Genomic DNA, 23,408 nt, shown 5'->3' with positions numbered 1-23,408 from the left:
GTGGTATCATGTCCAAAAAAACACTGTGGAACTTTTTTGTAAGTTTTATAATCAATTAAAAAGTAGAATATTTTTATTACGATAAAACTTTATAATATTCTCCAAATCAGACCAAAATAAAAACATCTCTGTGTTTAAATATCCCTATGACAAACCATAAGTAATTTCCATCCCTGGCAAACACTGCACTCTGCTGGCTCTTATTGGTATTAACATTATCTGAAATATTGTGAAGCTACACAGAACGTCCACACAAGTCACGTCAGGTTTTCGTTCTCTTATATAATTTAAAATTTTTAATAATTCATCACTAATAACGTCAACAACATCAATATTACAAAACGTCTTCAGGCCAAAAAGTTGTTAGAGATTTATATAAAGCCTAACAACTCTTGACTTAAGTCAAAATGGAAACAAAATCAACAGGAAGTTGCCTTGGCACGACAGGATGTGTTAGCTTTCTCATTACCCTGCCATATTCTCAACTCTCTGTGATGTTCCATTACAAGAATCTAAACCTCAGTTAAAGTTCAGTTCAGACTGGAAGACGACTACCAAACATGACTTTTTCAACTAAGTCTCTCTACTTTATATAAACCAGTTCAACCCACAATATAAACAATAACTCAACCACAAATACATGTTTAAAAAATCTGTCTTTTAACCTTGTTTCTTTACAAAATTTGATTTTGGACACCATCTAAGCATCTGTGGTTCCTGTGATGTGGCTAAACGGATGAAGATCAGTGTTCCCACACCAAAGCCTGGAAAGTCTCAGTCACAAAACCTCTTTTCACGGCTCCAGTTGACAAGAAGAAGTGTAGCCCCAAACCAAAGGCTATTGTCCTTGTATTACATCAGTGACTTCCTCTCCTAAACTGTGACCGCTACCTCCTATAACGGCCCGTCAACTATTAAGACCCATAATGCCTGACTTCTGTTTTTCCATATTATAATAGGAGTAAACATACATAAAAGACATGAATCTTTAGAAGAGACAGACTTAAAATAGACAGTCTTAGCTTGACGGTTGTGGTACAATTTTCAACACAACTAGCACATCATTAGTGCCATTGGGCTAAGCGTCTTCTGAAACAGTAAACAAGTAACAAATCTTACCGCTCTTGAAGAACATCTTGGGAGCTAGGAATGAGACACTGAGGGAAGGAAACCGTTCTGTGGCATTGTCGAGCACACATTGGCACATTTTTTGCCGTGTTGGTGTGTGTGAGAGAGCCCGAAGGCCTTATAAGAGATGTTCCGTGCTGTACCAGGGACTCCCAGGCGCTAACAGTGGGCTTACAGTACCCTGCTGTAACAGAGGATAAATCTAGAACAATCACATCCCTTCAGCTTCAAATTTAAGGACTATAAAATACATCCCGACTAGTTCCTGAAGAGTCCGTTTGAATCTAATTTTATTTTCTTACTGATAAACAATTTTTTTTGCGCTTAAGACTTAAATTTAGCAGCAAGCAAAGATATCGTTCGGCATGGGAAAACTTGCTTTTGTGTCCTTTTTGAAAGGGATAGTTCATCCAAAAATGAAAATCATTTACTCGCCATAGTCATTCCAAACCCTACAGTGAATATTCCACACCTGTTTGACTTTCTTTGATCTGCAGAAAAAAGATATTTTGAAAAATGTGGGGCTCCAAACAACACTTAATCCTATTTAATTTCATTGTATGGACAAAAAACACTGAAACATTCCTCAAAATATATTTATGTCCCACAGAAGAAAGAGTCATACAGGTTTGGAATTGAGGGTGATTGAATGATAAATATATAGGTATACAGTAGTAACTGATTATATGTAATCTGGATTATGTAATCAGATTCCTTAATGTAATACATGTAATTGGACTATATTCGGAATCTGACTACAGTTACTTTTTATTGATTACATCATTACTTTATATTCACAAAATGGCAGTAAATTATTCATAATTCAATGATTTTCCCTAATTTTATCTTTTACAATTTTTTCTTTATAAAAAAGGCCTATTATACAGTATGTTTGGAAAGTCTTCCAGTTTTGTGGAACTGAACACAGAGGTGGACAGTAACAAAGTATCAAACAATCAAAGTATCAAACGATCCCGGGACACATTATCCATGTATTTTCCGGAATCTCTGTCTGAAAGGGGCTTCAGGCTAACATATTCATACTAAAAGCCAAAAAAAACTAAATAGGGCATTATTTCAGGGAACAGCCACCCAACAACATTTGGGTGTCCGAAACCATTGTGGACGTTATTGAGTGCACTTATTCACAATCTCACATTCAATCCCACTATGGAACTGTGTTCTAGAAATACATTTGGTATTGATATGAGGGTAGGAAGGCAGGCATAGATTCAGAGGCATAAGGTACTGTAAGTATTACATACAACAATGCAACAATAATAAAACAATGCATTGATATTTAGGCTACTTTTTACTTTTGATACTTAAGTACTTTTAAAAACAAGTACTTCTGTACTTTTACTTAAGTAAAAATCTGCCTTTACAACTTTTACTTGAAATGGAGTAATATTTGACCAGTAGTATCTGTACTTTCACTCAAGTAAGGAAGTTGTGTAGCCTACTTTGTTCACCTCTGAAAAACAGCCACTAGTAAGGCAGCTATATTTACATGGAAAATTGAGAGGACACACATTATAAACAAATAAAATATTGTCTAGTAAGAGTTTTATCTAGATTTTTTATATTAAAATATTTTTCTTTAACTTTTTTTTTAGATTTAATTTATGATTAGCTTTTCATCAATTTATGAACCACGAAGTTCCTACACAAACTCCAGTTTGAGAAAGTCTGCCATATTTAATGCACTTCACATTGTTGATAAAGAGTGGAATAACTTTTCTTTCTCTTTGCATTTTAAATTAATATGCTGCAAGATTATTCTATTAAAATCAATTTGATAAATGAGTTGTCAAAAGTAATCAGATTAATTACCTAAAGATTAATTAATTACCCATGTATAATGTAACAGATTACATTACTGTTAATATATATATATATATATATATATATATATATATATATATATATATATATTACATTTTACAGTAATATATATATATATATAGGACATTCATTTCTCCTTTTGTTTTATACAGAGGAATAATTTTCATTTTCAGATGAACTAAACCTTAAAAGCAAACAAGCAAACTAAATTTAATAATGCACAAAATTAAAAATAAATAAATAAATAAATAAATAAATAAATAAATAAATAAACATGTTAACCTAAAATACATTTGTAATATAAAATAGCCATGAGTGTCATTTCATTAAAAACTCCAGCTGTAAATATTTACAAGAAATAAACATTTATTGCTTAAAAGACATAGACAGCATATAAAAATGTAATGGTTTTGAATATAATGCCAGCATTCATTTATGAAACACACATTTAGCTTATAATGAGAGGAACACAGTTCGCAGAGCTGAACGCTTTTGCATGTGTTATTTTTTAGGCAGCTTTCACTTTTAATAAAACTACCAGTGTGAATGAGATGAATGTATTAAAAAAATATACACCACTTCTGAGGAGTTCTGCATGACAAGTACTTTTAACTGCTTTCATTGCATACAATGAAAGTCAATGGGGTCCAAAACAATATTAGACCTCACTGGCTTTTTATGGACCAAAAAAACAGAGAGTTCCTGCAGAAGAATGTTAGTCATACAGTTGGAACAACATGAGAATGAGTAAATGTTATTTTCATTTTTGGGTGAACTATCCCTTTAACTCATAAGACACGGGATGTGGTGACATTTTGAAGATTTATATGCAAGTCTTTTGTTAGAAAGGCTTTCAAAACCACAGTGTACTAACCAAAGGAGATTCCACGAGAAGGATGAATGATGCCTACATGAATACAGCACATTGTGGTCAGTGTTAGTGATAAACTTGATTTAGGTAAGTAAGAATGTGTCACACAGTGCAATTACTCTATTCGGTCTGCAAGGTGTAAATCTTGAGCTTCACTGTTGCTGGAAAACACTAGGCCCAGTGGAACCTGCTGTTGGTATGTGTGTTTATGAGTACATGGGATGAGATGACAGCAGACATTAGAGGTGAAAGCAGGACTGCAGTATGAGCAAGAGACAAGCAGTGAGGAGCAGAGCGAGGGAACTTTCACAGTGAATTTCTGAGATGTTCCTACAGGTCACGACAGCAGCAGACGTCTGCTCTAACTTTAGCTCCGGAGGAGAGACGATCATCCCTTGAATCTGTTAGAGACAGAGAAAACAACTTGAATCAACCTTTTAGAAACCTCTTGAAAATACTGACCACTTGAAAAAACATCATATGGACACTACTGTTCAGATTTTTGGGGTCTTTTATGCTCACCAAGGATGCATAATATTTCATTATGAAATATTATTACAATTTAAAATAACAGGTTTCTATTTTGATATATTTTAAAATGCAATTTATTCCTGTGATGGCAAAGCTGAATTTTCAGCATCATTCCTCCAGTCTTCAGTATCACATGATCCTTCAGAAATCATTCTAATATGATGATTTGGTGCTCAAGAAACATTTCTTATTATTATCACTATAAAAAACAGTTGTGCTGCTTAATATTTTTGATCAATTTACTGTATCCTTGCTACTGAAAATTTACTGAAGCCAAACTTTTGAATGGTATTTCCACAATAAAAAGTTGTTCACATACAATAAAGAAACAAATAGAATGTTTAAGATCACTTGACCAGCCAAATCATAGTATTATCTGAATATCCTCCCCTGTGAACAGCATATTTAATAAAAAAAACCCTGCTTCTTTTGTATTATTCGGCATCCACATCACTAGGTGTCAGTATACATCCAAGGCGCCTTACTAGCCACATATACAAAACAATCACTGAGGGCGACTTTAAAATGAAAGAATATAAAAGAATACCGCATAACCAAAATCACTCACCGACCACTCATCCTGGCCGATCTTGGAGCAGCGGACGTTCATGGGAAGTTTCCGTACAATGTTGTTGAACGCTTTCCCTCTCTTCCTCGTCCACTTATATTTGTCCATGGCCTCCGTGAAGGAGAGGTTGCTGTATTTCTTAGGGCTCTTAATCACAAATGGCCAAGTTCTTCAAAAAAAGCAAAAGAGATGGTTTAGGTGTAGTGCATTTACTTAATATCATAACCATACTTAATTCTATCCACATTTGATCACCCAAGTCTTTCCAATACATATTTTCCATACAGTTACAAGGAATGGGAACTGGAGCTGTCATCTAAGAGGATGCCAAAGCACATAAAAAGGACTCCATGACTCTTTTGAACTAAATGACACTTGTCCATATTACTTTTTTGAATTTGAATTTAGATTATATGAAGCATCTGCTATTTACTGAAGACATCCCTAGCTCTCTTAGTGTGTTCATGAGAGAAGTAGTGGTCTGATCATTTTTTAATATTAATCTTTTAATGAATCGATTGCAAAACTGAATGATTTGTTCACAGTTTAGAGCACAACAACCTACATTCCCAACCTAAATAGTAGGCTACACACCACTTTTATGATACTTTTCAGGTTGTGTACTAAATTCTTCAGTTTCATTCAGTGTGGAGTAATTGCATGGAAACAGCAACCAGCACAATTCTTTTACATTTGTCATTTGTGTTTCAGAGAAGAAAGTCATACAGGTTTGAAACTACTTGAGGGTAAGTAAATGATGGATTTTTTCCCCCTTCCATTTTTCAGGTCAACTACTCCTTTAATTTTTAAACACTTAATGCTTGGCTTATAAGTCTATACATATCAATGCAAATATCAGTTTATATTCAGGTTTTAGGGTAATATATAATGTTTCTAACTTATGTGCTACTTGAATAAGGAATGCATCTGTGAAATTGTACTGAATATATACAGATATGAATTTTAAACATATTAATTATGGTACTGTTTACCGTATTCCCCATATCATATATGATGGTTTGAGTGTCATAAATGTACTCACTTATCACAGATACGCCAGAGGGTCCACATCCCCTCAGTGAGCTTTATAGGTGTGTGTGTGTGAGAGAGAGAGTGTGAGCAGTGACCGAAAGACAGAGGGCGCTTGGGGCAGAGCTTTTGAAACTAAATCTGTTTATAGTTGCCAGGTCTATTCCCTTAATCCCCCTAATTCCAGCATCTGAGCACAATACTGCTCTGAGCCTCAGGGGGTCGAATAAACACACTCCACCAGCAGGGCCCTTCAGATGTTCCTCATTTTAGACGTACACACACACACCCACGTCCATCCAAAACACACATTCGCCTGCTCACACACAACATCACAAACAAACATGTGCGGACATAACAAACCACACATCTCTCTCTCCCTATACAAACTAGTGAAAGGAATCTATACAAAACATCAGCAGCTCAGCAGACGCCCACAGAGTCGAAAACACGCGGCTGCTCTGAGATGTGGACCTCCCTTAAAACTCATATACTATGTTTTTAGATTTATACCATGGTTGCGATAACATCTCGAAGAGCTATAGTATAGTTCCACCTATACAATTAGCTAAGAACCACTTATCTTTCTAGATGACTGCTGGAGAGCCACCATGTTTGAATGTGTTCCTAAACTGATGGGTTACTCAACAGGACAACATGTTATGATGTCCACAGATGATGTGTTTAGCATAACATGTAAAAGAGAAGTCTTGAAGATTGATTGATTATTTGTTTTATCTCAGCAATGAAAATTGCAAACTGGGTTTCGCAAGAAGGGCAAACTAGATTTGATAACATCTGTCTTTTGGCTCTCTTAGAATGAGACAAACACATTTTACAATGACCATACCAGATGTTCCAGTTGGTCGGACAAACAATTTGCACTTTCTCATGGAAGCAAGATGGCACATCTTCTGGTAAAGCTCTTGTACTGACATGACAGCAAGAACATTTGGATGATAAGTGAAAACATTTATCCTCACTTGATCATCTAACTACCCGGCAGGCCATCAATCAACCGCTGTTAAGCTATTACGTGACACCAGTCTTATGTGAACCAAGTTGTCATTGGAAGGTCTACCATTTCAAAGAATTGTCTCAAGTTTGTTCCATTAAAATGAACATATTGTCCTTGAACTTTCTTTCCATTGTTTTTCACCCTGTTTCTCTCTGTTTCATAACCTACTGTAGCTTACTGCTTAGTACTACTTTTGTCATTTTAAATTTCATTTTAAAGGAGCTGTAAGTGTTAGCTGTTCTGGAACTTGGAAACCAGATTAAAAACCAAAAGTATCCACCTTATTTACGTAACACTGGGTCCAGCCGTCTAAAAACTTGAAAGTACAAGGCTTCCGGTCCCATCCGCTTCCATTTATTTACAGACTGTACAGAACAGTCTGTTATCATGCTTGATATTGCAATATTATTTTAATTTCTTATTGTCATTACCTCCAGTTGCGCGTCATTTTAATGAGATGTCCCATTCGATCTCGTAATTAAATTTCGTTGTTATACAGTAGAACATATAACACAGTTACGTAGGGGTGGGTATTTGGAGCGGAGACTTTTGCAGAGGGAATGTAAATGGATTTTTGACCTAAAATGTCTATATCCTTTGGGCATGAATGAGGAATATACTCTCAATTGTTTTCTATAAATGTTGTTTCATTATGCATTGCAATGTCTAATCGTATGACGTGTAGGGATGATGAGAATAATCTTTTGTGATATTCAATAATGGGAATGAGCATAATTATGTTCCTATTGATGATCAGATTTTTAAAAAAAGTTAACAAAATGTTTTTTGAATAGAGGATTGTTGTGATATGTATATATATAATCATGTAGACTATGTAAATATTTGTATATGGGATAAAATCAGATTACGGTATGTTACATGGATTACGGTAATCAGTGTTTAAATGACCGCAGGTGTACGCTTGGTAACACATAACAGTGATGAAGGGTTGAGCCTGTAAATGTTTTGCACTCTTGCACTTTTTTGCACTTTATTTGTGGCCTCTGGACAATAAAATCCCGCAGGCTTTTTGGCCTATATTCATGTGCGGATCTTTTTTTTCTTATTTTTGATTCACTTTTGGATCTACCGCAAGAAGATATCACTCATCAGTTTGGGTCTAATGTTTGGCGCTACGCCTTTCCATCCTCTTCTTTATTATTGTAATCATAAACACACTGGTTTTTTAATACAAATTGTTTTACTGCATGTTGTTTTTCTTCTAGTTATTAGTGGCTAATGAATCTGAAGTCTTTCAAAGTTGATAGCGTGTGCAAACACAGTTGTTTGACACTTGCGCTCTAGAAAGTTTCATCTTTGTCCATTTTCTGTGCTATTTCTCTCCAGAAGTTATGACTGATCACTTTGCGTAGTTGCGAGTGTCTCTAAACTAATTTTTTGTAGTTCCGCCTCATCAGTTTCTTTTTCAGAGGATACGCAACTCTAGTTTAAACGATGTCTATCAAGCACTCTATCAAACGGATTATACTTTGATAGGCTATGCATTCAGCTAAGTTAAGTATTCGTGTCAAAACTGAAGTATATTTAGCCAATGAATTAGACTTTCCAAAACCCCGCCTTGAAAGATACATTGTACTTGGTGGTGAATGGAGCATATGAGTAGTAGCATCTCTATCCTGTCAAAGTTGTCAAAAATAACAGTAGCAAATAGCAGTAGCGCTTTTGAATATTAAAGTAACAATTGGCAATTACTAAATATGGCTGGATAGCTAAATGCAAAATGATTGACAGGCAGATAGAACCTTCAGTCTTCTGATTGGCTACACACAAAAATCTAGAGTCTAGTCTCAGCCTGTCACAGACAAATGTCTGTTATTTCAGGATGCCTAATACAGTCATATCTCTCAGGTAATTTGGATGTTTTTTTTGTGCAGCCTCATACTTCAATGTCATTTGCAATAAATGTTATTCATTGTTATGAACTTAATATGTGTATATTAACCACTAACAAAGAAGCCCTTTTCTAAGGTGGTTTTTCAGACTTACGTTACAGGCTCCTGAATCTCTTTGACCCCAATGAATTTGAGCTGGCCAGTGATTTCTGGTAAACTCTCACACCTGGCTAGGTTAACCCTGGGGTAGTACAGCAGATACGACAAACACATCTCATCGCGTGTACTAAGACCTCCCTGTAGAAAAAAAAAAGACATTCCACATTACTAGGGTCAAGACCTTGGAATATTACACTGACATAATGCATCTGAATCATTGTAACAGCCAGAGGCCTGTGACAAATTATGCCCAGTACTGAGCAAAACTGAACTGACATGCACAGAGCAGCAAATATATCTTGATCTTTCTAATATGAATCCAAAACACCAGTGATTTGGCCCTGATGTTTATGGGTTGTGGACTGTCTACAGAGAAAAAGCAGCTCGGCTCAGCCTATCAGCTCACTGGCTTCATGTGTACGGGCAAGCGTCAGCAGCTGGATCAATCTCCACAGACTTGCAGCTGTTTGCAGACACACTGTTTAGCCAAGAGCCTGCTGTTGAGATTCAAAGACGTGTTTCTAATAGAGCTGTTCAGTTTGTAGTCCTAAAGTCTATAGTTTTAGTTTATAGTTCTACAGTTTTTGTTGTTGTTGAATTTTACAATTTAAATCACACGTGTGTATATATATGTGTGTGTGTGTGTGTGTAATTTAAGACGTAACATTCAAAAAAAACAAAACTTTTTTTTACGTATATATATATATATATATATATATATATATATATATATATATATATATATATATATATATATATATATATATATTTATATATATATATATTTATATTAGGGTTCTTAAAGTTACAAGTTTGATAAATTCGGACTACTGTAGTTGTGTACCTTACAACATGTAAAAGGTTGTAAACTTAAAGGGATAGTTCACCCAAAAAAGAAAATTCTGTCATCATTTGCACCCTCATGTTGGTCTAAAATCTGTACAACTTCTTCTGTGAAACGAACATACTTATCATTTACGTTCCACACAAGAAAGAAAGCCATAGTTTTGGAACAACATGAAGGTGAGTAAATTATGACAGAATTTTCATTTTTGGTGTACTATCCCTTTAAGTTGGTGAACAAAATGATAAAGTTTCGAGTAATATTCCCCACAGACTTTTTTAAGTCATACATCAAGAAATGCTATTTTAAAATCCCATTAGAAATTCCCAAAGGAAGCCATGGCAAATTACCGCTCGGGGTGGCCTACAAATCAGACATCTTGACTGAACAGCTCTATTACAGTATTATTAAGGTCTGCTATTATCCAGGATTAATATGATAAATAATTCTGTATACGACACACATTTATACAATTGTTAAAAAATTAAACAAGACTTCACAAGCTTTAATCTTACCCAGGTCATGTTCATTCTGCCTTTAGTGTTGTATTTACACTCAGTGATTAGAGAATCTCCCTGGTGGCAGAAAAACAGGAAAGTTAATGCGCGGTTAGTAAAAAACATTTGCTTATCTGTTATGCTCACTGTTGGGTGTTAGCCAAACAGAATAGGTAATTCAAACTCATTTGAGTATAAACCTTTAAAACCTTGCTGATTGTTATCACAGAATAGAACAGGTCACAACTCACATATGAGTCACCTCTCGCCTGTAGGCCCTTTTAAATAGACAACAGTCTTACAGATGCACAATGTGCGCTGTTTACATGTTGAATTCATTACACCTCTCTTAGGTAATACAAAGTGTTTGAAAATGGACACTGGAGCAGATAATGATAATCGCTCTATACTGTTCTACTACAATACTACCAATCCCTCAGCTATAAGCTCTAAATCCTGAGAACAGTGTAAAGAATTTAGTCGGAGTAAATGTCATATTTAATTTGACCCAGATGAGACTGTGAGAGATAAAAGCACAATACCACAGAACCTATTTTTTGGTTTTCCATGAATGAGTAAAGCAAACTGTGAGGTTCACTGTATCTGGTGATTAATGCAACACATCAATTTCACCCTCAGATGGAGCAATGCAGATTATGAGACTGAAATGGATTGTGACTGACAGGCAGGATGATCCTCTCCTGGCTGAGCGGCTGGAACTCCTGGAAGTTGAAATCAAACTGATCATCGACGGCAAGTGGCTGGAGCTCGACCTGCTGGCGGAAGTGTCTGGTTCTGATAGCCCGTCCTGCCAGGTGAGCATGGAGCAGAACTGCAAACACATGAACTCCACTGGGCATCTCGCTGTCTAATGACTTACAGGAAGAGAGACACGTTATACTTTTATTTTTTGGTCTGGGTTTTGAGAAACTTGCACTAACATTAAAAAGTTTGGAACTAATAAGACATTTTTTTGTTTGTTTTTAAAGAAAATGAAAGCGTCTGTTCAGCAATGTAGCATTGAATTGTTAAAAAAGTTTGGAATCAATGCAATTTTTTTTATTATTCAGGAAGGACGCATTAAATTGATCAAAAGTGACAGTAAAGATTTTCGTAATGATACAAACTATTGCTATTTCAAATAAATTATGTTCTTAATCTAAACTTTTTGTTCATCAAAGAATCTTGAAAAATGTATCACAGTTTCTAGTAGCTGTTTTCAACATTGATAATGAAAAGAAATGTTACTTGAGCAGCAAATCAGAATATTAGATTGATTTCTGAAGGATCATGTGACAATGAAGACTGGAGGAATAATGCTGAAAATTCAGCTTTGCCATCACAGGAATAAATGATATTTTAAAATATATTACAATAGAAAACAGTTATTTTAAATTGTAATAATATTTCACAATAGTTCTATTTTTATTGTATTTTTGACCAAATAAATGCAGCCTTGGTATGCATAAAATACTTTTACAACAGCATTTATTTATATAAATAGTCATTTGTAATAATATAAGTCTTTACTGTAATTTAATGCATCCTGGTGAATAAGAATATTGATTTCTTTCATAGTGATTCCAAATGTCTGAATGGTAGTGTAGCTATCAAATATCATGTCATAGAGTGTAAATGGAGTGTAACCACTATAATTCCTGTGTTTTTGCGGTCTCACCTCCTGGAGACACTCCTGTGTGCAGTGTCCTTCTGTAATATAATCCTGCATACCTGGGGGCAGCATGTGGTAAAGACTGACCCACACTCCTGTCTCTATGACCCCAGCATCATAGCGCCTCAGGCTGGGGCTGTAGTACAGACGCAGGCCTGAACTGTCCACTATCCCTGTGGAGAGACCAAAACTCTGAGCTCAGCTATTTGAGGCTTAACCAACCCGATCTCATGGGAAAACATAACTATGCCTATGTTACGAGGTGGCGGTTTCGTATGAATTGGTGTGACGAGAATCGTACAAAAACTTGATTGTTCGAAAAAAAGAGTAAGCATGAAAGCATCCCCACCCTTAGCCACCAATTTACCAGATTTCAGGATGGGATTGTGTTGGCTCGACCCTTACAGAAAAGCTCATTATTGATTGGCTGAAAATCATTCTAGTATACCATGGAGACTACAGTGCTATGCATAAGTTTAGACACCCATGCTAAAGTTGACCAAAAAGAGGAATAAAAAATCATCTTTTGGAAATTGAACTTAATGCCTTAATTAAAAAAATTAGGAAAAGTCCAACCTTTAAGGACACCAATTTTCTTTGTGAATGAATAATGTATCGTAAATAAATAAATGTTCTTCCTTAAAATACAGGGTGCATAAGTCTGGACACCCCTATGTTAAATTCCCATAGAGGCAGGAAGATTTTTATTTTAAAAGGCCAGTTACTTCATGGATCCAGGATACTATGCATCCTGATAAAGTTCCCTTGGCCTTTGGAATTAAAATAGCCCCACATCATCACATAGCCTTCACCATACCTAGAGATTGGCATGGAGTACTTTCCATAAGATCATCTCTCAATGCAAATCAAACTAGCTATTAGGCTAACTGAAATAAAACCATGCCAATCTCTAGGTATGGTGAAGGCTATGTGATGATGTGGGTATATTTTAATTCCAAAGGCCAAGGGAACTTTATCAGGATGCATAGTATCCTGGATCCATGAAGTAACTGGCCTTTTATTTATTTATATACATTTATTTATTTACAATACATTATTCATTAACAAAGAAAATTGGTGTCCTTAAAGGTTGGATTTTTCCTAATTTTTTTTAATTAAGGCATTAAGTTCAATTTCCAAAAGATGATTTTTTATTCCTCTTTTTAGTCAACTTTAGCATGGGTGTCTAAACTTATGCATAGCACTGATTATTATATTATTATTGATTATTTCATCCACAAATACATCAAATATAATAACCGACACAAAATGCACCATGTCATAGGTCTCTAAGTGAGGCAGGTTTGTCCTTAAACTGTTAGGGTATTAAATAAAAAATATATATAACATATGGTACCTCTTTGTAAAGATGGGTTATCAAAGTGAATCTCCATCTGTACATAGACTGGGTCTATTGAGGTTCCTAAAGACATTCCAACATGTGGAGGATAGGTGAAGCCCTGCAATATATACAATCATTTTCATTCAATATCTGAAACCCTCATTATTTCAAATGAATATGAACTTATGAAATGATCACCTCTCCTCCAATAGCCCAGGCGAACAGGACGGTTTCGCAGGTGAAGAAGGAGTCTGGCATATTTGGATGGTAGCATTCATGTCCTCTGTTGATCTCACTCTTGTTCAGATTGCTGTCGCACTGGTAGAGCAGAATGTGATGAACCAGATTCTCATGACCTTTCTGAATCAATGGCTCTATCTGAAAACACCAAACAAAGAGAGTGGAATATGAATAGCAGGGTTGTGCGCCACTCAGAATTGAATTGAGAATGCCTTTTGAATTTCATTTCTGTATTTTGAACTGAGGTAGCAAACAGGGTGCAGAATTGTTTGAATTTGAATTTAAGGAATTAAAATGGTATTAAATTAAAATAGCCCTCTCACTTAGCAGTACAGAAAAACCTTATTATTAAGGACTAATGGAGTATAAAATGCATTTATTTGTTTATTATTAGTGCATTTATATCATTATAAATTGAACCTGTCAATATGTATGACAATTAGCTCAAATCAATATTTATATTTTGAATCAAAATTCAGTACATTTGACTTCCGATTACACCAATTCAAATTCCAATTTAACGATCCTGTTAATGGGTGTGGCAAATTCAAACAGTTCCAAAGGGAATAAATTGTACATACATTTTGAAAATAACCCAACCCTTTAATATTTATTATTGTTCACAAGTTTGGGGTTTGTGAGATTTTCTCTCATGCTCACCCACACTGCATTTATTTGTTCAAAAATACAGCAAAAACCGTACTCTTGTGAAATATTATTACAATTTAAAATTACTGTTTATTTTAATATATTTTAAAAAGTAATTAATTCCTGCGATGATAAAGCTGAATTTATTTTCAGAACTTTGTAAATGTCACTTTTTATTTAATTTGTCCTTGTGAAAAAAAAAAAGTGTAAATCCTAAATAAGAACACTTTCCACTACACATGCTGTCCAGAGCTTTGATAAAGGGATCAGCCATAAAGATTTTTTAAAAGTAGGTTATCTTTTTAAAACACTCTATTTTGATCCTCTACAAGAAATCTGTGTTTATGTGTGTGTGTGTGTGTGTGTGTGTGTGTGTGGATTCTTGAGCTAAAACTAGCTCGGATGTCTTTGGAGTAGGAAGTGGGGGATTTTAGAATTATTTTTCTCCTCACAGTGGGCTTCTTCTGTCGGAACTGGAATTCTAAATAAAAGCATTTCCAACAGAGTGAACTGTGTCCTCTATTCCAGGGGCCTCTGCCTGAAGCAGTGGGACCCAGGGCCAAACAGTGGCTGGATAAATATTCAAACATTCCTTTATTTCCCTTCCACCTCCTCTTTTTTAACCATGGGGAGCAGTTTTGTTTTTTGAGATCCCAAAATTAAATGAACATGTAACATTTTGTATAGAAGTATTACATTGTATCTAACTGATAACAGCATGTCTAATCCATCCAGTGGTGGGTGTAACTCGTTACAAGTAACTTGAGTTATGTAATCAGATTACTTTTTCAAGTAACTAGTAAAGTAACACATTACTTTTTTAAATTACAACAAAATATCTAAGTTGCTTTTTTAAATAAGTAATGCTATTACTTTTTCCACATTTATTGAAGTGAGGAGGTGTTGTGTGCACTCTGTAAACATGATGGTTATTTTAGTTCTAGACTAAATGTAAACATGCATTTACTCATCTCACTTGCACGAAAACATTCAGTATTCCTCAAAATGAATAAAAACAGTAAAATGCAATCTCAGAATTTTACACAAAAATTGTATGATTAACTATATTAAATTACACAAATGTACTTTATGTAATTAATTTCACTTTATTAACCAATGTCTTTGCTGCTGACCTTCAGTGATCTAATTCAACCATACTAATAAGCAAAAAAGACTTTAGATTAGATTTACAGTAGAAATAAGAGTGTTGAACTTCCTTCTGTCTTCAGTTGAAAGGTTTGTTTTAAGTTGGTATGAAAGATGCACTTTTTTGTATAGGTAACAAAATTGTGTTTTGTTGCTTGCAATCGTTCAAAAATGTTGCATCAGGGAATTCTGATTTAAATGCTCATCACAGAGCCCAGAAAATGAGCTGGATGACAAACATTTGTGACAATTACTACAAGCACATGTCTAATTTAAATATGGGTGACCAGTTGTGCTTTTATTATTAGTAAATAATCTGCAATATGCCTACAAAGCGTGCATGCAATCTGTTACAAGCAAATGAACTACCTTTTATTTGGGATCTTACTGTATAAAGTACACCCTCATCAGGCATCAAATAGCATGAGGCTTAGACTGAATAAGGACAGTGACAATATAGCCTGAATATAGACAGTGAGAGCATAGAGTCTGGAAAATCTGCTCCTGTTTGACAGTTCAACATCTGCTCTTTGAAACTGAGCAGGAACAGAGCAAGAAACATTCAGACACTGCTGTGGTTATATGAGGCAGCTGGCATCAGACTAACACAGTCTGGAGCTTCACAAATACCAGACTAGTGTATGTAGAAAGGAGAGGGTGAAGAGGGGTCTCAGTAATTATTCACTTGTTGGTTTTAACTGATATGTGTTCAGTTGATGTTAATGAAAGGTTGATTTGAGGCTAAATGTAATATGGTCCATTTACAGTACATGCACCCAAGTGATATGACTTACAGTATGCTCCAGAAGTATTTTAGTCATTTACAATTGCTTGATTTAGGCCACAACTAAAGTATGCACGCCACTGACTAGTGAATGCAAGTGTGCATTTGTCTGTATGTTTCATCATCTTGTAAAACATGGACTACTCAAGTCTATTCACTGTATAGAGTCTTTGTGTCCATCACACTACATGCTGAACATTGCAGAAAACTAAATGGCTTACATTCATACTGCGTGCTGCTCACTTCTGCATGTGCGGCGCTTATGTTTTTGCTAAAAACGTGGAGCTGTAGCCATAGTGATGAATTCATGAAGATGAATGCACGCCTGTCTTTCCACAGCTGAATTTTACATAGGCACGAACTGGGACTAAAACAGTTAAATTAAATTAAAGGTTGGTGCATCTGAAAAATTAGCCTGAAAGGATGAAGCTTAATTGTAGTAGTTTATCATATGATTAAAGTACCTATTCTGCCTTTAATTAACTAAAACTTGAAAAGCTTAGTTAAGGGAAGACTCTTTCATCTGGGTCAGAGAGTATAATTTCAGTAGCATGTCTGATCTACAAATAGCAGCTGCAAAAGACAATAATAAGCAGGTGAGACATAAAATAGAAGCGAGAGACAGAAAGAGATGGAAACCGACTGCATGGTGACAACATAGCAAAATAAACTGATGTAAAAACAAACAATATGAGGTAAAACATACATGCATGTGGAATCTAATTTATGTACAAATGGTTAAAGGAGAACTCCGGTCAATTTTAACTTTGAGCTAATTTTTTTGTAAATTTGGAGTGCTGTCAGTACAGAAAACAACGACAAAAATCGGTGTTGCCTACACCGTGTTATCCTCTTTTTAAAATATGCACCCTGTTGACTTAAATGGGGCAAGTTTTAAACCTGCTTTTAGCCTCTTAACATCCTTGAGGTGTCATTACAAGTGCCCAGCCATGTTGAGTGATTCCTTCAGAGTGAACACGGTGAATCTGACTGCAGTAGATGTGAAAGATATGAATAAAAAAATAAAAATAATTCAGCCAGCGCTCATACCTGTATTTATTTCCTGTTTTCGGTCGAAGTCCACAGTAGTCGATTGTCGAGTTCACGCGCGTTTTAAAAAGAGGATAACACGGTGTAGGCAACACCGATTTTTGTCATTGTTTTTTGTACTGACAGCACTCCAAATTTACAAAAAAATTAGCTCAATGTTAAAATTGACCGGAGTTCTCCTTTAAGCTATTCAGTAGCATGACAGTAGTTGTCATGAAAATCTGAGTGTTTGGTATTGTAATGGATATGACAACGTTGATATATTTGGTCTTGGCGGAATAGATCTGCTACGCTGCTGCTATTGCTTCTGCAGAGTAAGCACGGGACCTGCTACTGCCAATACATACACAAACACACTGCTGTGATCATGTAAGACATGCTGCTGCTGTACAATATAGCATACATGAATTACCCATAGCAGATCCATACAGGTGGAGCTGGGGAAGGTGGAGGGTTTCTGAAAGCGCGCTGCACTGCTACAGCAAACACTGACCAAGTATTTTAATTTTTAAAAGTTGAGTAGCGAGCTCATTGGCTGCTGATGCAAGAGGAACCAATCAGCTGTGCCCTATAGAGAATAATGTGATTCCTAGCAGATTGAGTTAAAGGAGCATTTCATCCGTGGGAACATAAATCTTTATTGAAAGTGGGTCATGTATGTAGTCGAAATGTAACATAAATTTCGAATTTGGTGCCTCTTGAATGAGGAAAGATATTGCTTTTAGTTTCTGCAAGTGAAGTCCCATCCACTGATCTGTAATAGTTCTGTAGCGTGAGTGGGTCTCACCCCCTGGAAAAATGAGGAACGAGTGTTTGTAGTCTCAACCCCTCTGCAAAGTTATGGGACTTCCTGCTTAGAATGACGCAAAATTATGATTTTTACATCATTATAAGAAGGAACTGCAACACTGAAATCCGTTTTTCTCCCGTCTCAGGGGAAAATGAGGGAATAATGCACGACCATTCAAAAATATGACTGGGTTTCTAATGATACAAAGCTTAATGCAAATGGGTGAAGTGTTCCTTTAAGGATATCAGCTATTAAATCAGTAAAGATTGTATAGTCTCATCCTCTCTGTCATACAGTGTACTGTACAGCATTGGATCCGATTCAGTCTAGTGAATCAGTTCATCCTAAATGGTCCTCTCTTAAGGTGATGATACACAGGGCAACTTTTTGAGCAATGTTGTTGGGCAATCTTGTCGAGCGATTGTTGCTTGGGCACTTTCCCATTGAAAATGGGCAATACATTTCTATCTGGATAATTTAGATTGGTCATGGGCCCTATGTCTCATCTGGTTGCCCGTTGACGGCAACATTGCCCAGCGGCATTGCTCAAAAAGTTGCCCTGTGTATCATCACCTTTTGAAACAATTTTCATGTTTCATGTTGTCATATTTAGTGTAAATTTACCTGTTGAAGTTTGATACTTTCAACGTAAAACTCCACATTATTATGATGCCAGTAAAATATATGGCACTGATTAAATTGTAGAAATTGTACAAGGCTATAATTTACCTAAACATGCATCTCTGGAATAGCTATCTCATCTCTGGATTAAAACATGACTTCAATTAATTCAAGTGTTTTAAACATTATGATTTCATTAAGATAGGCATGCTCTGGCATTACTCACTCTGATTACATGATGTTTCTTCTTCAGCTCTGGAAATCTATAGATCTGACACCAGTATGTTGTATCCTTATGAGGCACATGAACCTGCAATATTGAAAAATGTTTACAAAATTCCCAAAACAGTTAAACATAGCAGCTAGATGGCAACAACCAGCAATATTCCATTGTGGACTGGAGAGTGTGGACTTCCAGCTTTTTATTAATCCCATTTCCTATTTTTTTCTTCCTATTCAATGCTGAGCATTTGTTATGAGGTTGTAAATATGTACACTCTTATAAAATCTGGCATTTGGCAGTATCCCACAGGCATAAAAGGAGCCTTGTTTTCGCTGAAAATACCCAATCAGCATGCAAAAGGGTCTGTATTTTAAAAGGATTCATATGTAACCACAAAACCTTGACATTAAGGACCTTGATTTTTAACTATGCACAAATAGACAAAACAGTTGGCATAATAACACTGCCTTAGGCTAAGCTGTTCTATGTCACTCTTAGCTCATCAAACGCTCCAGCAGTCTGCTGCACGCACTTTCCTCACCTCCTCGTTCTGAAGGTCAAAGAAAGCTGTTCCTGCTGGGATGCTGGAGCTGCTTCCAGGGTTGAGTAATCGCAGACTCTTTCTGCCTCTGTTCATCCCATGGTAGACTGGTCCTGACACTCCCACGTCCTCCTCATGGAACGCCCAGATCACTCTCACTGTACTGCCCTGCTCAGTGACAAATTATGGGTAATTGTAAGCTTACTGTAAGTGCAATAGGCTTTTTATAATATAAGTAATAATTTGACAACATTTTAGGGAATTGAGTTTATTGAACTCCTCAATAAAACACCATACTATTGTTTTCCCTTGAACAAAAGGCTATGTTCTGACATTATAATTACAACTGAGAGTGCAGTTACAAAGCTTTATCACAAAAATTGGATAAACCCTGACACTGAAAGCTGTTTCTTTTTAGACTTATGGAGCCAGATGTAATGATGCATGTAGTCAAACCTACCGTAATGACTTTGTCATTGTCATCACAGGTCTGGAGGTTTCTGCTGAAAGCCAGGACAGTATGTGTGCCATTCTCTCTGCCGTACAGAAGCTGGTAGCTCTGCAGTGGATCTTTGTGGACCTTTCTGTTCGAGTCTGTAAAGTAGTCCTGAGCAGAGTGAGGAGAAACCAAGTTAGTCCATCTCAGGTTTGCATCTTTTAAGTCTGAACCTGTTTTGATGGAGTATTGGGATCATGTGAGTGAATCTTATTGGTTTTGGTCTGCATGCTTTCACATTTGATAACCTTTGATCAAAATGTTTGGTCAGCTGCACTCACAAATGCTCTATTTTTGTCCAATGCATTCAGACAGAACTACGGCTAAGTTGTGGAACAAAAACAGTCATGACTCATGCTTACAAAACTAAAACTTCAATGTATAAAAGAGTCTTTAATAAACAATGCTGATGAATAGCCCTGTGCTGAACACTAATCATAAACATCTTGGACTATTCTATACATCATAAAGTTAGACACAGCTGGATGGGGATTATAATGTGCAGAATATGGACAGCTGGGGTGGATGCATTCAAATATTGCCCTGTTTTTTTATTTGAAAAGGTACACTGTGCGAGTACTGTCTGATTAAAATCCAGGTCACAAACGGGCCGCTGATTATAGTCAGGTCAGTGGGTTACTGTTGATGATCTCATTGCAACAGATTTCAGAACACAAATAACAAACTTAGTTGCAGATTTAAATGTTCAGACAGTGGTCTTTAATGTTGCCCACACTCTTGAAAAGTGTGTAATTATATTATAAACTCTATGTTTAAGTGAAATGTAAATGTCAATAAAAAAACTGACAGAAACTACATAATATAGTTTTTGCGACCACTACCAATGCAGATGATCTGACAATGACATGCAGTTTTATTTCTGCTTTATTGGCACAAATAATTAATAAAACAATACTGTATCCATGCACTGTATCTATGTAAAGTTGTTTTGTGATCCAAATCAGTGCAGATGAATTTTGATCTATGTTTTGGCGTATATGTCTATTACTACTAAGTTTAAAATGCTCATAACAAATGTCTTGTTTGAATTGATGCAAAAAGTATGCAAAAATTATGCATTAAATCAGTTACTTCGCCAGTCGTGTGACTAATGTTGTTTCCTATTGAATGCACAGTGGCATTATGGGATGGTAAAACAAATGAAAGTAAAAATAAAAATAAAAACTTTTTTTTCTTTCATTTTTACATATCGTTGTTGTTTAAGCTACAGTAAATGGATGGGAGCAAATATGTTGTGAATGATTTTTTCCCCCATCACAGATCCATAAAAATTGATACAATTACAAAAGACAAAATCATTTCAGTAACCTGCTTAAAACTGAAATAATAATAATCAATCCAGCACAACATTTACAGAAGTCAAAATGCAGCAGGCTAATTTTAAACTGTGAGCAGTGTATAATCAGAGATGCATTCACACCCAAAGGTGCGTGCACACACTTACCATCAGATATGAACTTCCGCTGAGCACACCACCTATCACGATATCAGACGAAGACATAGCTCCGGTCGGTGACAAACCGAATCCTATATATCCTCTCGTTTCCACTTCTACTTCAAAAGTTATCGTGGACTCGTCAAATCCCCACTTAATGTTGTATCTCCCATCCGCATCCAGGGCAGCTGAATGAACGAAACGTGTCCCCTGTGAGCATGTCGAGCAGAAGAGTGAAGTTAAGAAAACCAGAGCGCAAAGAGGCTGATTTTCAGACATATCGAGCTGAATCACAAACAACACTGACGGCACTCAAGGACGCTTTTTATCCATAGAGCAGTTTATGGAAATATGCAACTTCCGAGGGCAAGAGTGTTTGTTTGCTTTGGTGTATTGGAGGCGAACGATCCTTTCAAGCGCTGGCAGCCTCCCACCGCTGAACTGTTGGAACTTGTGTGATTTCCCTTTGATGTGGAAGACATGTAGAGCTGAACACCGTGTCTACGAGCGCGCGACGCGACGCGACGCGACACAAGTCAAGCTGCCATTATAATCAACGGCGTGATTACAATACACTATTAAACTGAAGTTCAAGTACTGAGTGAAGAATCACTTGAATGGACTTGTGTTGGTTAGGCTATTTTTCTCTGTTATGTATCTTCAAATGTAGGCTAATTATAACAAAACTGATAGCCTGATTCATTTCTTCATCAGTAAGTGGAAAAGGCCTTGAGCCCAGCAACACTTCGGGAATATGCATACTTCCTTAATATTTAGTATGCAAAAAGCAGTAGGGTATCAGTGTGCAGTGTACTGTATATAAAAACATGAGAACAATACCTTCATGACCTCTACTGCAGTGGTTCTCAACCAGGGGCCCGGGGCCCACTAGGGGGCCTAAGCAAACTTCAGAGGCATCCTGAAGAATACTTCATTTAAAAAAGACAAGGCAAAAACAACAAAATCTATACTTCTTGTTTTAATTTACCCTCTTAACTGTTTTGTTTTTGTTTTGAGGAACCTCATAAGACTTTTTTTTATGAAAAAACATAAGCATCATATTTCTAGACTTTGAAAAGTCATGTAAATTAGTAAAATATTATATCCCATTTGTTTGGGAATTATTATAATGAATATGTCATATTTTATCAAGTTAAATTTTGTGAGTGAAAAAAATATATTTTAAATCCTTTTCCATATTTTCTCTCTCTCCAGTAGATCATGAAAATCGGGAAAAATCCCGGGGCCTTCCAATTTTGCTGCCGGCAATGTCAAAAAGGTTGAGAACCATACGCATCCAGTGACATTCTGAAGTGTGCCAGCGAATGTAAGATTATAAAAGTTAAAAGTCTCATTTACAAATAGGCTAATTAAGCAATACCACACAATGTTATTGTTCTGAATAGCAACATTGTTGTGTAGACATCAAATATTTAGTATTACAGCACAATTGTGTGTGTGTGTGTGCAGTTTATTGCAGAACAACTCATTATGTCGGTGTGAAATAAACAATTATGGAAATGTAAAGTTGAAGCTCCAATTTCCTCCCGAAAAAGTCTGTAGGTGCCTACTTCACTCAGAGAAGCTGTCAATCATGACGTCAACCCCCCCCCCCGTTTTTATAGCATCACAAAACTAACAAACTTATTTAAAAAAAAAACAACAACACTTGAACTTATATCAGTGTGCACTGTAAAAATGAACAAGCTCATTCAACTTAAAAATAATTTGTAACCTGGCTGCCTTAAAATGTTGTGTTAAGTAACTAAGAAACTTCAGTTTTTTGTACATATATGGGAGTTCCTTAAACCTAGAATTAATCGTAATGATAAAAACTACCTAAAATGACAGAAATAATATTTGTAAAAAAAAAAAATAATTATTAAAAATGAATAATTATTTGATTGTATACTTTGTCTCACGTCCCATTAGATTACATGGAGAGGGCGTGGTTTCTTTCTTTCTTTCTTTCTTTCTTTCTTTCTTTCTTTCTTTCTTTCTTTCTTTCTTTCTTTCTTTCTTTCTTTCTTTCTTTCTTTCTTTCTTTCTTTCTTTC

The 23,408-nt window shown here is 35.8% G+C and overlaps 1 protein-coding gene across 1 annotated transcript; it reads right to left on the bottom strand.

Annotated features, from left to right (window-relative positions):
* Positions 1-3,316: 3,316 nt before the first annotated feature.
* Positions 3,317-21,795, bottom strand: moxd1 (monooxygenase, DBH-like 1). The gene is made up of 12 exons (XM_081379470.1): positions 21,362-21,795; positions 19,861-20,007; positions 19,401-19,568; positions 18,863-18,946; positions 13,556-13,735; positions 13,373-13,475; positions 12,022-12,188; positions 11,027-11,218; positions 10,362-10,421; positions 8,998-9,140; positions 4,944-5,112; positions 3,317-4,245 (listed from the first exon to the last, which is right to left on the bottom strand). The coding sequence occupies exons 1-12, from the start codon at positions 21,629-21,631 to the stop codon at positions 4,084-4,086; spliced, it is 1,845 nt and encodes a 614-aa protein (XP_081235596.1). The 5' UTR covers positions 21,632-21,795; the 3' UTR covers positions 3,317-4,083.
* Positions 21,796-23,408: the final 1,613 nt, after the last annotated feature.

The sequence above is a fragment of the Scardinius erythrophthalmus genome, assembly GCF_964197995.2.
Source record: "Scardinius erythrophthalmus genome assembly, chromosome: 11".
In the NCBI taxonomy this organism is placed as follows: domain Eukaryota; kingdom Metazoa; phylum Chordata; class Actinopteri; order Cypriniformes; family Leuciscidae; genus Scardinius; species Scardinius erythrophthalmus.
The sequence above is the reverse complement of the archived record's forward strand: the minus strand, read 5'-3'. Positions and strand labels throughout refer to the sequence as shown.

What these genes read in the sequence shown, in the direction of transcription:
- moxd1 (XM_081379470.1), bottom strand. Translation starts at nt 21,631, where the DNA reads ATGTCTGAAAATCAGCCTCTTTGCGCTCTGGTTTTCTTAACTTCACTC. An exon ending in GCGGAAGTTCATATCTGATG is followed by an intron (nt 20,008 to 21,361) that starts GTAAGTGTGTGC and finishes CACTCTGCTCAG; the next exon opens with GACTACTTTACAGACTCGAA. An exon ending in AGAAACATCATGTAATCAGA is followed by an intron (nt 13,736 to 18,862) that starts GTGAGTAATGCC and finishes TGGTGTTTTCAG; the next exon opens with ATAGAGCCATTGATTCAGAA.